This window comes from Tenrec ecaudatus, chromosome 1 (genome assembly GCF_050624435.1).
Source record: "Tenrec ecaudatus isolate mTenEca1 chromosome 1, mTenEca1.hap1, whole genome shotgun sequence".
Taxonomy (NCBI): domain Eukaryota; kingdom Metazoa; phylum Chordata; class Mammalia; order Afrosoricida; family Tenrecidae; genus Tenrec; species Tenrec ecaudatus.
Window position 1 is genome coordinate 237,068,175 of NC_134530.1, and position 16,559 is coordinate 237,084,733.

General features: G+C 41.1%; 1 protein-coding gene across 4 annotated transcripts in view; it reads right to left on the bottom strand.

The window, feature by feature from the left end:
* ESRRG (estrogen related receptor gamma) overlaps nucleotides 1-16,559 on the bottom strand; it is a 256,355-nt gene that overhangs the window by 62,465 nt on the left and 177,331 nt on the right. For 3 of the 4 annotated variants that reach the window (XM_075540577.1, XM_075540580.1, XM_075540578.1), the window contains one exon: nucleotides 946-1,056. In XM_075540577.1, coding sequence (XP_075396692.1) covers nucleotides 946-1,056 — 111 coding nt within the window. Of the gene's footprint in view, nucleotides 1-930; nucleotides 1,057-16,559 lie in introns of all 4 variants that reach the window. The other variant, XM_075540579.1, reaches the window with a different exon arrangement.

A 16,559-nucleotide genomic window follows, 5' to 3' on the forward strand; every position in this document is an offset into this window, starting at 1 on the left:
CCCCAGCCTTCTCTACCACTATTAGAAATGCAGCCTCCGGAGGTGAGCACTGCTTGTGTTGCTTTAGACAAAAACAGCTAAACGTGAGAATTATTACGAGGATGATTTCCGCAGTTCTAAGTGCCTAACAGGAACTCTGCCTGTGCATCCTGAAATGTTAGCTCTAGTGCACGACAGCTACTGATCTCTGTGCGCCCCCCAGGCATACCCCCAAATGGGATACAGTTATTGCCTCAATCCAGGTCTCTCTAGTTAACGACAAAGAGCAGGGGGCTTACATTAGTAATGTACCAGTCATCCTTTCAAATTGCAACCTGGCATCATAAAGCCATGGACTCTTTGAAAACAATTCATAATGCCCATAAGGACACCTGAGATGGAACCACCAACCTCTGCTTCTTATTAGTGGGGACCATTCCTGCTTTAATCTATTGCTAGCTGCGGTGTTAACCTTCTATAGCTCCAAATTAATGAGGCCCCTAATGTATTTTCGTTGGGAGGTTGAGCAGTCAAACTCGTTTAGTTAGGGAAAACTACAAAAATCACTTTCTTGTGAAATCTGAAACTAACAGCTCCAATGAACTAATGATCACGGTATGATCCATTTTATGTACTTCTGAAAATAACGATAACCAGTAAATGTAAAATCGGCACTCTGCAAGCTATGCATGAATATGCTTATGCTTCCACAAAGTAACTAGGTGCAAAAAGGCAAGAGGAAGAAAATCGTAAAAACCTTTGAAAAGAGGGGGGGGGGCGCGGGGGAGAGATAATTAGCCACGTTGCTGTTGTGTTTCACGGGCAGGGCTTGGGAATGAATCCCTAGCCTCCTACCAGAGAGAAGTCTCCTTGTAGTAAGGAGACACAGGTATGCCAACGCTAATGTCGTTGAGCCAGCTGGGAAGAATCCGTGTGCGGGGAGCCAGGCACGTCGGCTGTACTTACATGGCTTTTTGGCTGGCTGAACCAGCTGAGGGTTCAGGTAGGGGCTGTTCTCCGCATCTATTCTGCGCTTGTACTTCTGCCGACCTCCACGTACTCTGTCAAGACGCACCCCTTTGGAGAAAGAAACACAGGCACGTGCTTACTGCTTAGGTGGGATGGCTGAGATCAGTCAGATACATGGACAGTGTGCCTCGGGGGCTGTGCCGAGAGAGGCCACAGCCCAGAGAATGCCCCATGGGTTACACTAGTTGCCCTTGAGTGCACTCCAGCCTCAGATGGAACAGAACGGAACAGAGCACTATAGAGTTTTTACGACTCAGATTTCACAAGGAGAACATCAGGCTTTTCTTCCCAAGTACCCCTGGGTGATGGGCTTAAGACCATTAAGCTTGTGGTTGGCCATGGTAACTACACCACCCGGGACTCCTCTTCATGAATAGTGTGTGTGTATAAATGTATGTGTATACACACACACACACACACATATATATATATATACATACATACATACACATATGCTTGGATGCTAGGTGAATTAAGATTCCTAGTGTTTGGAAACCAAATCTGCTGGTAGATCACAGTCCTGAAAGAGTTTAGGCAAGGCCATCCAAGTGGCATTTACATATATTACAGAAAAGGTGCAGCCCATACGAATTAACACGAAGCAGCTGTAACTTAGCCCTCTGGTCATTTCTCAAAATAGAAACACTGGCTACTTTTTCCTCTTTACCAGCCTCCCCAAAGAACTCAGCGCATGCTATTGTTATTAGATAGCTGAGAGCTGACTTGAACTCTTTACTCACCGCCGTCAAGTCAATTCTGACTCATCGTAAGCCTACAGGATAGGCTCAAACTCCCTGCGGGTTCCCAGGACGGCCACTGTTTCCAGGGGTAGAGCCTCATCTTTCTCCCAAAGAGGAGCGGGTAGTTTCAAACGGCTGGCCTTCCACAGAGGAGCCTGCCCCATAATCCACTACATCATCAAAGCTGGCTCCTTTCTACTCATGGTGAGTCCATTTTACAGAACTTCCTTGGCCAGTTTTCTAAGAGATCACTAAGCTTTTTTCCTGGGAGCCAATGAGTGGCTAACCTTTCAGGAAAGGTGCGCTGAGCGCTTACCACCACGGCAAAAGAGTCATCTTCCCTCCCTTGGCCTGCCAGAGAACTGAATGCGATCGACTCGGTATAAATGGAGAGGCACCCCCATGCTGTGGGATGCCACTGGATGAAATGCAGTCCGGTCAGACCGAGGGCTGCTTGCTCCACAGGAAGCAGCCAGCCTGTGTGTGAAAGGCAGCAGCATTGACCTTTGGTCCCATATGGGCTTCAACTGCAAAAGGAGACCGACACGGGGAGCTTCCTGAGGGCAGGATGCAGAAGCTTGCGCTGTCCAACTAGTAAGGGAGCGGGGAAAGTTTGCACAGGAAGGCACGTAGATCAAAGCACTCTGACTGGAGGGAGATTTTCTCCCAAGAATGGTAGACTAGGTCAAGATGCAGACCTTTTTTTTTTTTTTTGTGCTGGCATTGGATTTATAAGATTAAGGAGAAAGGCAAAATATAAAGAAATAGATGAAAAAGAAGAGGTGTTTCCTTTATGTGGCAAAGCATGGGGTTGTGTGTAGTTGCAAAGTGGAGGAGCAGGCCTGGCAAACCTTCCCCAAGTGCAGGTAAGAGGACTCAGCAGCCAGGAGCAAGTTAAGACTCAACTACTGTAGTACTATTAGGTGGTGTTTAAATAGCAGTAACCGGTACAATGAGGAACTGGAAACACAGGGAATTCAGGGCAGAATATCCCTTCAGAACCAGTGGTGAGAGTGGCGATACCGGAAGGATAGAGGGAGGATAGGTTGGAAAGGGGGAACTGATTAAAAGGATCTACCTTCTCCCTGGGGGAAAGACAACAGAAAAGTGTGTGAAAGGAGATGTCAGACAGTGTAAAATATGACAAAATAATAATAATTTATAAATTATCAAGGGTTCATGAGGGAAGGAGGAGCGAGGAGGGAGGGGAAAAATGAGCTGGTACCAAGGGATTAAGTGGAGAGCAAATGTTTTGAGAATGATGAGGGCAATGAATGTACAAATGTGCTTTACACAATTGATGGATGTATGGATTGTGAAAAGAGTTGTATGAGCCCTTAATAAAATGATTTAAAACAAAACAGATGATCAGTGCTTGTAACGGGTTCATTCTGGCTTAACCCCCTACCGAAAATGTGTATTTCTGCCCCAAGAGATGTTGAATCCCATTCGACATTTTAACAAGGTTCCCTGGGTGAGTCATATACACTAAAAAAATTCATGTGCGTTGCTAAAATCCACAAGGCAGTGACGTATTGTGTGCATGTTGACATTCTTCGGCCAGTTGTAAGAAATAAGATTGGGAAACCCACAAGTGCAGTTCGACTCTCTCGAATAGGGATGCTATGAGTCAGAATCAACTTGATGGCAGTGAGACTTTTTTCTAGGGTATTTTACTAAGCTCAAGAAAAACAAAGATATCGATGTTAGGTTGCTAATTGCCTTTGTAGGGAAAAAAATATCCTTTATGAGTATGTCTTTCCTCTTTATTTGGTTTTTAAATACCATTTCTTTAAAAAAAATTTACAACAGAAGTAAATGATCATTTAGGATTTCTTTTCTAATTGTACTTCTTACGCAATAAAAAGTTACCAAGCTTAGTTTGATCCAAAATTTAAAAGAACAGCAACATATAACTCAATTACATAAGCCTGACATGTAGCCCACTACACCAACCACTTACTACTACTGCCATCAAGGTGGCTCTCAAGAGGCCTGTGCAGATTTGTCCATTACAATAAGACCTTTATTTTCTTAACTGCTGCTTCCATGAGTATTGATTGTGCATTCAAGCAAAATAAAATCTTCGACAATTTCCCCAAAAAAGGAGGTTCATTTGAAATCACCACAACAACCATTAAAACACCAACCCATTTCTTGGAATTTTTTTAACATGAGAACAGGTTCTATAGAACCCTAAGAGAGGGTCAAACGTAGGTGATGTTGCCCAAATCGTTTTGAGCAAGGACTTTCTTTTTGGGACATACCAATCAATATCTCCTAGAACATGCAAGTTGCTGGGCATCTGAATTTTGTGGAGGTAGTTTGAGAAATATGAGGACACTGAGGGATGACACAGAGCTGGGCAATGTTTTCTTCTGTTGTAAATGGGGTGGGATCGCTAGAAGTAGGAACTGACTTGAGGGCACCTAATAATAACATATATGAGTCACCCTTGAAAAATCATATATATACACATATACACGTATGCCTACATATACATATATGTGTATATATGTGTGTGGATGTGGGTATGGGTGTGTGAATAGAGCTTCAAAGAGTTTGTGGGAAAATGAAAAGATAATGGAATCTTTCCACCAACTATTTACAGGTCTCTTGTGTGTGTATGGGTGTATGTCTATTCTAAGGTTCAGGATATTACTTATCAATGATATAAAAGACAACACACCTATCAAGTTTTCCTAGTACATATTATCATAAGAGTTGCTTATTTTTTAGCACAGCAAACAAACACGTGCTTGGTTCTAGATGTGTCTGTTTCAATCCTCAATTGTCCTACTAGAACATCAGTAGTTTAAATGAAATCAAGAGATTATTTAAATTTAATTGTATTATATGAATATCAAAATCCTGATGCTTAGTTAGGGTTTACTCACTGAAAACCACAGTGTGTGTGGGTCACAAGGCAACTGTGTCTCCTAATTGCTGTTTTGACCACACATGGGTCTACCTAGAGCTCCTTTCCTTTGTCCCCCTACCTAACTTCTAGGGCTCTGGTTTTATGGTATATATATTTACTAAAGTTGGGTCTCTTTCACTTATTTTCCCCCTTTTATATTTTTAAAAATATCTTCTTCTTCCCAAATGTTATCCAAGGTATTTTTCCAGTTTATACAAGGTGTTCCCATTTTACTTGTTCATCTAAAATACACTCAAGATCTTTAACTGTGCATTTTAAAAACAAAACGTTAAAAATGAAAACACTAGATAATAAAAACCACAAGTCTACTTGACCCTAGCGAGTTTGTTCTCCAACTTCAACCAGTGACACTTAATCTGAACTGAGAGAGGAGCCAAGAAGACAAGAAGAGGCCGCAGCAGAGACGAGACAGAGACGAATAAAGCCTGGAGAGGAACCGTGTATATTGGATTTTGTTTAAAGAGAGATTTTATAGAATAAATCTTGAGTGGATCTGTGGACTCCTAAATTTACTAAAGGTGACTGTCAAGGAATACATTAATCATAGGAGTGATAGTCTCATATTCTCAGAGATTCAATAGATCTTGAAAACCCCACTGCCACTGAGTTGCTTTTGACTGACAGCAACCCAATAGGCAGAGTGGGATAGGCCCACAAAGTTTCCAAGCCTGTCATCTTTACAGAAGCAGGCTGAGACACCTTTCTCCTGCAGAATAGCTAATGGGTTCAACCTGTGGGCTTTTACGTTGACATCCACAAGCTGACTCATGGCACCAGCAGGGGTCTCATACCTATTGAACAGCCCACTGTCTGTCTCTCAAGGGAGAAGCCAGAGCTGGTGAGTTTCTTGCAATGGATTTTGGTCTACCCAAAAGGCTACAGAAGATGATTATGATTTAATTTGTCACAAGATCCTGGATAGGAAGGGCTGTCTTATCACAAGAAAGCCACCCACTAGTTTAGCCAACAAGGCCAAATTTATGTAAACAAGATAAACCTAGGAAACTAGAGATAACACAAGCCAAGAAATAAAATAAATACCATCAATTGTAAGATATTTTGTTAGATATTTGAGTTATAAATTTAGTGTTGACAAATAATTTCCTGTAAGTCAGCTCCAGAAATATTCAGAGTACTTTCTCCATAATTGTACACCAAAAGATCTACAGGCAGCTGGTTCTCTCTCTCCTCCAACTCCTGATATTTGTTTGGGTATGGATACACCAACACTTTCCATCCATACATCCCAACCACCTAGTCCTTCTCAACCTTCCCGTCCCCATCCATCTGGTTTCTAAATATTAGAAGGTGTAATATATAACCTATGATTATACACTGTATCTCCAAAAATAAAAATCAATTGGATTAAGCAGTCTTTTCTGATTCATAATTTTAATTTTATAATACATGGACAATTATTATAAGGAACAAAAAAGGTTAGCCTCACCCACAAACATAAATTATGTAATTCTATAGTGACATGTACCTGTCTTAAAATTTAGAGACATGACCAAAAGCTGAAAAATTCTAGTATCAATTATGTGTTACACATTGTAAATCAAAACCTCATCGTGCTCGAACAAGGTCACTTTTGCAATTTGGTGGGATCAAAAGCAATTTGGTGGGGTACATAGTGACAATTTTAAATACTTCCAACCTTGCTCAGCTAAACAGTCATTTCATGATACCCACCTTCCCGACATGATCGCTGAAGACAGACGTGTGCATAAGCAAACGTGGTAAAGACAGCTGATGGTGTCCAGCTATCAAAAGGTATAGTGTCTGGGGTCTTAAAGGCTTGAAGGCAAATAAGCGGCCATCTAGCCCAGAAGCAACAAAGCCTACAGAGAAGAAGCACACAAGCTTGTGTGTACACGAGGTGTTAAAGGGATCAGGTAGCAGACACGAAAGGAAAAAAAAATCATTGTGTGATCACCTTCCCCACATAAACGCCAAAGATGAATGTGTGCATAAGTAAGTGTTGTGAAGAAGGCTGATGGTGCCTGGCTATAAAGAGCTATAGCGTCTGTGGCCTTAAAGGCTTGAAAGCAAACAAGCGGCCATTTGGCCAAAAAGGCAACAAAGCCCACATGGAAGCAGCACACCAACATGTGTGATCATGAAGGGCTGAGGGGACCAGGTATCAAGCACCAAAGACGGGGGGGAAATCATATCATCGTGAATGAGGGGAGCACATGATGGGGACACAATGCCCATCTGTAGACAACTGGACATCCCTTGCAAAGGGGTAGTGGGGAGGAGATGAGTCACTCAGGGTTCAGTGTAGCAATAATGATACTCACAACCTTCCTCTAGTTCCTGAACGCCTCCTCCCCACGACTATCATGGTGCCAAGTCTCCCTCACAAACCTGGTTAGACCAGAGGATGCACAGCAGTACAGAAGGGAACTGGAAACACAGAGAATCCAGGACAGATGAACCCCTCAGGACCAGTGGTGAGAGTGGTGATACCGGGAGGGAAGTCGGGCAGAAAGGGGGAACCAATCACAAGGATCTATATATAACCTACTCTCTAGGGGATGAACAACAGAAAAGTGGGTGAAGAGAGACGCCGGGCAGTGTAAGATAAGATAAAATAATAATTTATAAATTATTAAGGGTTCATGAGGGAGGGAGGAGTGAGGAGGGAGGGGGAAAGGAAAATGAGGAGCTGATTCAAGGAACCCAATCAGAAGGCGAATTTTGAGAATGATGAGGGCAAGTAATGTATAAGTGTACTTTACACAATTGATGTATGTATGGATTGTGATAAGAGTTGTATGAGCCCCAATAAAATGATTTTAAAAAATACTTCCAACCAACAAACAATATTTCTACTTATTTTCCCCTATCTTCAGTCTTAACTGTCTCTGGCATTATCTAATGTAATGATAATGATTATATGATTTTTGGTGTTATCATAATTGATATGTTTGGACACAAGTACAGGTAACTACACAACTATCAACTACTTCTACATCATATAACACTATTTGTCAGGTTATTCAATTTCATTGTGGGAATAACAGCCCCTGGTTAAACTCAAGGGTTTCTTTTTACCAGGATAATCATAAAAACCCCCTACATACAAGTATCATAGTTCTGAAAGTTAAAGCAGTCCTAGTACATTTCTATATTATTCAAAAATATCCACAGACGCTATTCGTGCCTCTTCTAAAGTAGTTGAGTTTATTCCTGTTAGTCAGAACAATATATCTAACCAAAGTTTTAATCATGTGTATTGACATGATCTAATTTCTCATTAATAGAATTAAGTGCAAATGGTGTTGAATTCAAATTAGGATCATATGTAAATAAGTACATATGTAATTCATTGTAAAAGCTTCAGAAATAAAAAGAGATCATAAAAATCACCATATAAGAATATTGGGGGGTAATGATTACAAGCAACTTAAAAGAACATTTCTTGGATATTCTGACCTAAGAGTTTTAGCCTTGTATATATCATAATAAAGGATAACTCATCTTTGATTGCTATGTCCATATGCACTTGATCCAATTTCTTCAGAATGATTTTGTAAAAATAACATTTTAATGTTTCCATTTTTAATATATCCAACTGGAACAATATAAAACTTTTCTCCTGAATACTATATGATGAATATATCAAAGAAATAAAGCATAGTTTATAAGTTTATCAGTATGAACCAATCTCCTTCTGACTCTCACTAACTAGCTTTGTAAACTTTGAAGAGTCCCTTAGCCTATTTGTTTTACAACTATAAAACAGACATAAAGGCAATCTCCTCCTTGGAATTTTGCTATAAAGAACTAGTAATATTATAAACTGAATATCATACAAATAAGTTATCAAAATATTTTATGAACCTTAAAATGCCAAGTAAAAATAAGATGACTGTCATTATGACACTGTTATCTTATTGAAACATCACTTTAATACTTTCCTGAAATGTATTTTTCGACCATGATCATTTATTGAAAAGATATCCCTATGAAGACTGGCAAGCTACTATGCCTTCATTCTGTAGGTAAACAGAATTGATGTACGATAGGCTGGTAAAATAATTCTAAGGAGTGAAACCACATAATGATACTATTTGATGTCTCAGTGATTTAAGGAAATATCTGGCATCCCATTCCATTTACTTCTCCTTGTCACTAATAATATCATTTGGATATGTGATTACATTAAAGAGATACAGAAACTAATCCAAATTCTATTCAAGAAGGAAGAAGCTTTTCCTGAGTTTAGCTGTTAAGTACACAATACAGAGTTAAGCAGAGAATTGACAATTACCCAATTACTCTTGCAAATTTAAAAGGCTCAAACTATTTTAGAAAGAGAGAAACCAATACTTATGATCAGAACCTGGGAAGTCCAGATTTGCCCTAAACGAACACCAACTGAACCCAAATATTTCCACCTATGTTAACATAGCCCATGTCTGTCTACTGTCACAATCCTAAACGCAAACAATTTCTGTTTAGACTTGACTTGTAAACCAATTTTGAAAAAGTTTAAAGTATGATTTCTCCCAGGAAATAAGATACTCACACTGTTTAATGTCTGACAGGATTTGAAGTTAATTAAGGCAATTGGATTGTCTATTCATGTGGAGCCTGCCATTGCATTTTTTTAAAAAATAATAAACCATGTTCATAGTTGGCATTGCCTACCTAATAGAACGTTGCGCGTTGCTTCTTATTTCAAAAAGTGCATGTGCCTACAATGCCACCAGGGGATTACAAATCTCCCACATTGTCAGAATTTACAAAATTGGGAGAGCAAGAGTAGGGCGAGGAGGAAAACATAAGCTTCAAAGCAAATAAACACCAAGCGAAGGAGACAGCTCAGCACAAGGTCTTCTTCGGTCAGCTAATTTTAAGTCTACATTTTGTGCTCAAATGCGAATTTTTAGAACACTGTGTAGTCCAAAGTCAAAAGTGGGTTTTTTTTGTTTGGTTTTTCTCATATTTTTAATAGCACAAAGATAGAGGCATTTCATACTATCATAAATGATCTCCCCTTTAGAGAGTTACACAAAGCGACCCTAGCTAATTTTCCTAAATTAAAGATATTTATGATTTCTCCTCGATAAAGGTTTATTTTTTTTAAACACTTTAATTACATAAACTTCTGGGATATTTAAGAAGGTATCCCCTGGGATACTTAAGAAATGTGTAAATTAAAATAATAATCAAAGAGTGCATATCAAACAAAGAGCTGTGTTCAATAAATGTAATCAAAGAGGGTTTGTAATTGAGGAGTGGGGAAACATGGGAAGCAATACGTCTGAAACAATAAGGTAAAGAGCACGGACACTCTCTCCCCAACTCTGTGACCTCGTGCGACTGCAGCGTCGGCTGCTGTGTAAGGAAGCTGCCCTCCTTTGCTCCAGAAAGAGAAGAACCTCGCAGTGCCCTTGAATTCTCCTGAGATTTCTAAGAGGGACCAGCATACACAGGCTAGAGAAAAGCCCTTTGAGGAGCTGCAGGAATAGAAGCAAAGGCAGATTAGCAGTATCAGACACAGCAGCGGGGATTTTAATGGCAGCTTCTGATGGGGTTCTCCTTCCAGACAATACTTTGATAGAGTGTACCAGTTTAACTGAAAGAAGTGTGTATTTATATATATCTGGGTAAGAAGATGAGTGAAATTTATGGTATAGTTTAGGGAGTACATGGTAATACTGTTAAATATTGCCCCAGGATTTAATCCCTTCCTTTCAGACTCCTCATACCTATATCTCCCTACTTAAAGCATGTCTTTGCTGCTGATTGGATAAGTCCATTTTGATATGAAGCCCAATTCAAAATAGTGGCCAGTACCTGAAATCATCGGTTAATGAGAGCTTATTGTAGGCTAGCATTAAGAGATGTAAATGTATTAACTCATTCATTCGATCTTTTTTTTTAAACTCAATCTTTAAAGAAATCCCATGAGACTGGCATAATTTGCCTTGGTTCCTAAGAGTCATAGACTGCCTCAGGAGCTGATTATTTTCATATTGGAACACATGACTCTAACACCAGGTTCCTGAGACAGCTAAATAAGCAAATACCTGGTTCTAGAGGTACCTAGGCACATCCTGAATCATCATTTCAACGATCGGGGCACAGGTGACATGACATCACAAGATAACTTTAAGTGCATTTAAACAGATTTGGGCAAATGAAAAAATTTTTAATCATTTTATTAGGGGCTCATGCAACTCTTATCACAATCCATACATACATCAACTGTGTAAAGCACATCTGTACATTCATTGCCCTCATAACTCTCAAAACATTTGTTCTCCACTTAAGCCCCTGGCATCAGGTCCTCATTTCCCCCCTCCTTCCCCACTCCTCCCTCCCTCATGAACCCTTGATAATTTATAATTATTATTTTGTCATATCTTGCCCTGTCCAACGTCTCCCTTCACCCACTTTTATGTTGTCTGTCCCCAGGGAGGAGGTCACATGTAGATCCTTAAAATCGGTTCCCCCTTTCCAGCCAAATCTCCTTCTACCCTCCCAGTATCGCCACTCCCACCACTGGTCCTGAGGGGATTATCTGCCCTGGAGTCCCTGGGTTTCCAGTTCCCATCTGTACTAGTGTACATTCTCTGGTCTAGCCAGACTTGCAAGGTAGGATTTAGATCATGATAGTTGGGGGGTGGTGGGTGGTGGTGGAGACGAAGCACTTAGGAACTAGAGGAAAGTTGTATTTTTCATTGTTGCTACATTGCACCCCGACAGGCTCATCTCCTCCCCTAGACTAGACCCTTCTGTAAGGGGATGTCCAGTGGCCGACAAATGGGCTTTGGGTCTGCACTCCGCACTACCCCCCTCATTCACTATGGTAAAATTTTTTGTTCTGATGATGCCTGATACCTCATCCCTTCGGCACCTTGTGATCGCACAGGCTGGTGTGCTTCCATGTGGGCTTTGTTGCCTCTGAGCTTGACGGCCACTTGTTTACCTTCAAGCCTTTAAGACCCTAGATGCTATGTCTTTTGATAGCCGGGCACCATCAGCTTTCTTTGCCACATTTACTTATGCAAATGAAGATTTTTAAAAACCGGGCAAGTTAGAGACAGTATGAGGCAAAGCCAGAGTCAGGTTTGGGGCTTGCAAACCCCACATTCTTAAACACTACATATATAATGCCTTTCTAGCATCAAATTCTATTTCTAGAAAAGGGCATTCAGTGTGTACTTCCAAAGAAGAAACAAAGGCAAATAAAACCTAATTGATTATTGAAGTGAACAATCCTCTCACCATGCAGTGGTGTGAAGGGGGGTAGACCACGAAGGGCAAAAAGGGACCAGTTCTGCCTCTCCCACTCATAGTGGTCTAACTTTTCACATTTAGAGCTGCTTATACCACAAGTGATAAATAGGGATGGACAAACAAAAATTATTAAAAACATTCAGCTCTTCCACTGAGGCAGAAAGTCGTGGTCTTAATTTAATTCCCTGGTTCCTCTCACTGCCGTCATGTTGAATCTGCCTCATAGGGACTCTAGAGGACAGAGCAGAACTGCCCCTGTGGGTTTCTGAGACAGTAACTCTTTATGGGAGTAGAAAGCCTCGTCTTCGAAGCAGCGACGGGTGGTTTCGAACTGTTGACCAGTAGCCCAGTGTAGAACCCACTATGCCACCAGGACTCCTTTCCTTGCTCCAAGAACCCCCTTTATATTGTTGGGTGCTACTGACAAGTTCAGGTCACTTGTATGTTTTCAAGTAGAACTGTCTGTGTAGAATTTCTTAAGCTACCATTTTATAGAAGCAGATGATCAGGTCTCTCTTCCACAGAGTCCCAGGATAGGTACAAATCTCCAGCCATTCGGCGACCTGGGTGGGGAGTAGGCTGGACCACTTTGCCTAACAGAAGCAGGGCAGCATTCCCGTGAAATTTGAACGCAGACAGTCTTTAGGGTGCAAGGATGAACAAATAATAAAATCCGAAGGAGGGAATGGTCTTATAGCTTAAGTGGTGAAACACTGGTTTGTAGAAGGCCATGGCTAATGTGGAAACCCCAAATCCATTTGCAGGGTCCCGACATGGATTAAGCCCCTGGTGAGTGCCCTCTGAAGATAGGTGAGGGTTGTAAAGAGCCTTACGACCACAGAGAATGTCATAAACTAGAGTACGGCAGATGTAATTAGGTTGAAATGGAAGACCTGATTCTTTGGGCACCCTTTTGACCCATTTTTAATTTGTTATAGTATTAAATATTTTAATATTCTTATATTTTAATGTTAATATTTTTCCTCAATGGAAGCTCTCCCCCTCCTTTTCGTTTATTTTGCTTTTGGTCTTTTAATGTTTAAAAACGTTTTGCTGCCCCTGCCCCCATGCCCGGCATGTTCTCCAGTGTATGAACTCCAGGATTGATAAACCTATAGAGACAGTAACTGGATTATTAATGGCTTATGAGGAGTTTGGGAGAAGAAGTTGGGGGGGAAAGCAAACTAACAATGAGTTCAGGAAGGAAGAAAATGTTCTAAAACTGATGGTAGTGAGGATGATACAATTTTTTGAAACAAATATATTCATTTCTTCACTTGACTGCTTGTTACACAGGTGTGTTCCTTCATTGAAACGGTGGAACATTAATTGAATTGTGCACTTTCATGGCCCTGTAAAATTTTGTGTTCAAAAAAAAAATTCAAACTCAAATACAAAAAGCCATAAAACGTATTTAAGTAAAGAAATGAGATACACACTTGATGGTGCTCTTGGTTTTTAAAAATAAAACAACAAAAATTTAGATTTTTGCTAACCAGAAGGGTTAATGTAATCAAACTCTATTTAACGACTTTCAGAAAGCTCAGGGCCTTTATCCTGAAAAGGAAGGTTAAGAAAAATAGAAGTATTTCTTCTTCTACTAGTGGGAGAAACACTACTATCACCCCCAGACTGAGTTAAACAGTGCTATATAGTATAATTTTAGTTACCAAGCACACTGATATCCTTTTCAATAGGATTTTAGAAGTCCGGCCCATGTGTTAATCTTATTTTTTAATGTCTTTATTATGCTCTAAGAAAGTTTTGTCATCTTTAGAAAAACAGTTTGCCACTCGGTGATTGATCTTTTATTTTGATTATTAATAATGTTGCCAGAATGTGGACCAATAGCAAGTTAAGTTCTAGTTTGTTGGCATTTAGCCTCTGCTCATGACTCCTCCTGAGTGCAATTCTTTTGTGGAGAATCCTGAATTATTCTTCTCTGCCCATCTCCAGAAGCCGTGGTGGTGTTGTCAGGTAAGTGTTGGACTGCTAATCATAAGGTTGGTAGTTCAAACCCAGCAGCCACTCTACGGGAGAAAGAGGAGGCTCTCTACTCCCATAAAGATCGTAGACTTGGAAACTTCATTTAGAGTCTTAGGAGTCAAAATCAACTCAATGTCCATTGGTTTGGGGGGTTCTATTTGTTTGTGTTGTTTTTTGGGGGGTGTTTTTTGGCCTATCTGCTAGAAAAACCTGGGTAACTTTCAACCTTCACCTTTGCTTTCTCTGTAAAATGGTTTTGTTATCTGCAAAGCACCAGAGCGCAGTCAGTGGTGCCTTGCTTCTTTGCATCTAGACCTAGGATTCCTCTTCTGCTAGAGGAAAATCCCAAGTTCTTCTTCTTCTTTTTAAAAATAATTTTATTAGGGGCTCATACAACTCCCTCCACAATCCGTACATACATGATTTGTGTCCAGCATATTCGTATGTATGTTGCCATCATCATTCTCAGAACACCTGCATTCTACTTGTGCCCTTGGTATCAGCTCCTCATTTTTTGCCTCTCTCCCAGCTCCCCCTTCCCCCTGAACCCTTGATAATTTATAAATAATTATTATTTTATCATATCTTACACCATCCGACGTCTCCCTCACTCAGTTCTCTGCTGTTCGTCCTCCAGGGAGGAGGTTATATGTATTTTTAATATGACTGAAGTGTATATGTGAATAATATCCCCCAAAACTATTTTTAAAAAATTTTTAAGTATGTTTTAGAACTCAAAAAGAACAGAGAACCAGATGCTGAACTACGGGGACTTCTAATAATGTTCTGCCACAGAAGAGAATGACTGCTTGAGGAATTTGCCTCATGTTTATCTCCCTCTCCTTCAGAAATGTGTGCAAATATCGGTAACACGATTGAGGCTTCTCTCCGTTTCACCCTGCTATTGTTGTTGTTAGGCTTCTTTAGTGTGTTTCCTGTGTGTGAAATGCAGGACAGGTGAATCTACAGAAACGGTCACTGGTGTCGGGGGCTCGGCAGGAGTGGGTGGGGGAGAAAGGAGAGCTGGTAACGATGAGGGCAGCAAAGAGCAAAGCATTCTAAACTTGATTGTGGTGAGGATTGTACGACTCTCCTTGATATGATTACACGATCAGACTGTATGATGTGTGCATTGTGTGCCAATAAACGGTTCACTTTTTTTTGCTAATGGCAGTGGGGGGAAGCTTTTCCACTAAACACCCCAGGTCAGTAGTTCAATCACTGGTGCCGGAGTAGCAGGGCAGTCCTGGAACTCGGGAAATAGCTTAGCTGCATGTGGAAAACCTATGATGCCTGCAGATATAAAGGAGGAAAATCACAGAGGGAGAGAAGATGCATATCCATTAGGGGAACTTTTCTCCCCCGCCCCTCCCCCACCACCCCCTCAAACTGAGTCCTCAGTCACTAAAAGAGATAAAAGCCATGACTCACATTAAAGCTTTCTTGCTCTACAGATGAATTAACAATTAGCAAGGGGAAGTCTTTCAGTTTGGTCTCCTGATAGCTATCTGGACTATTAAACATGTGAGGCTTGAATAGGAAATTACAAAGGCGTCCTCCCTCCGTTACCGATTCAGGTGGCAACAAACTACATTTGTGGCTTTCTGTGGAGGGGACATAACCCCAAAGAAGTCCCTCCTCCTTTTGAAAAAGAAAAAGAAAAAATGAAAGATATGATTGATTGGGGCTGTTTCTGAAGCACACGTGCTACATTTGTGATTTGGATTGGAGCCGATTGTCAGTGATGCAGCCCGGACCACACCAGGAAGATAGTCTTTAGCGGGAGGGTAGCAGGGGGAGGGAGGGGGCGCTGGGGTTGCAACTTGCTTTCTTGGAAGCTCGGGGCCCTCCCCTATGACACAGCCAAGTACAAATCAGGTCAGGTGCAACAGGTGACAAGTTTTAATTGAATGTCTTCTGTCTGCAATTCTGACAAAAGGTGAATGGAAATGAATGAGCCTGGCAAGACAGCCCTGAGCCCTACAATGCCCAATATCTCATTATTTTTAAACAGCTATCTATAAACCGATGCTGACAAGCCTGGGACCTTTTATTCCTGCTCAAGATGAGGTGGCTGTGAGGGTGAGGGGGGTAAGGGAAAGCAGGACACCCAGAACATTACATTAAACATGCAATACCTACCATTATCCCTTCCCCGGTGTAATTAAAGGAAATAGCCTATCCACAAGGCACTATTTCTTACTTTGCTTGAAGTAAAGGGGGGGACGAGGGGTGGGGGTGGAGAAAACACTTCCCCGCCTTTGCTCAACACAGAGATGGCTCTAAAAAGAGAGGGGGAAAAAATGTCCCCGCTCCTTCCTTGTGCCTGCTCCACGTCCACCAGCTATCACGGTCCTGGCCTACCTAAACCGTACTTTGTGTGGTTTTATTTAATCCTAATGACTCGGCCGTGGCTTGCTCGAAATTGCCTTCCCATGTGGGCGAAGTTATGAATTAGTGGGTAAAGACGTGCGATGCGGTTGCATATCAACATCAGGAAAAGTGATTCTACTAATTCACAATTAAATGTGACACTGGCATCAGTAAGTTGAACACAATGATAATAGTGTAACAATGCCCGGCACCCCATGGGGCTGCTCGGTGTGAACAAAAGCACAGATATGATT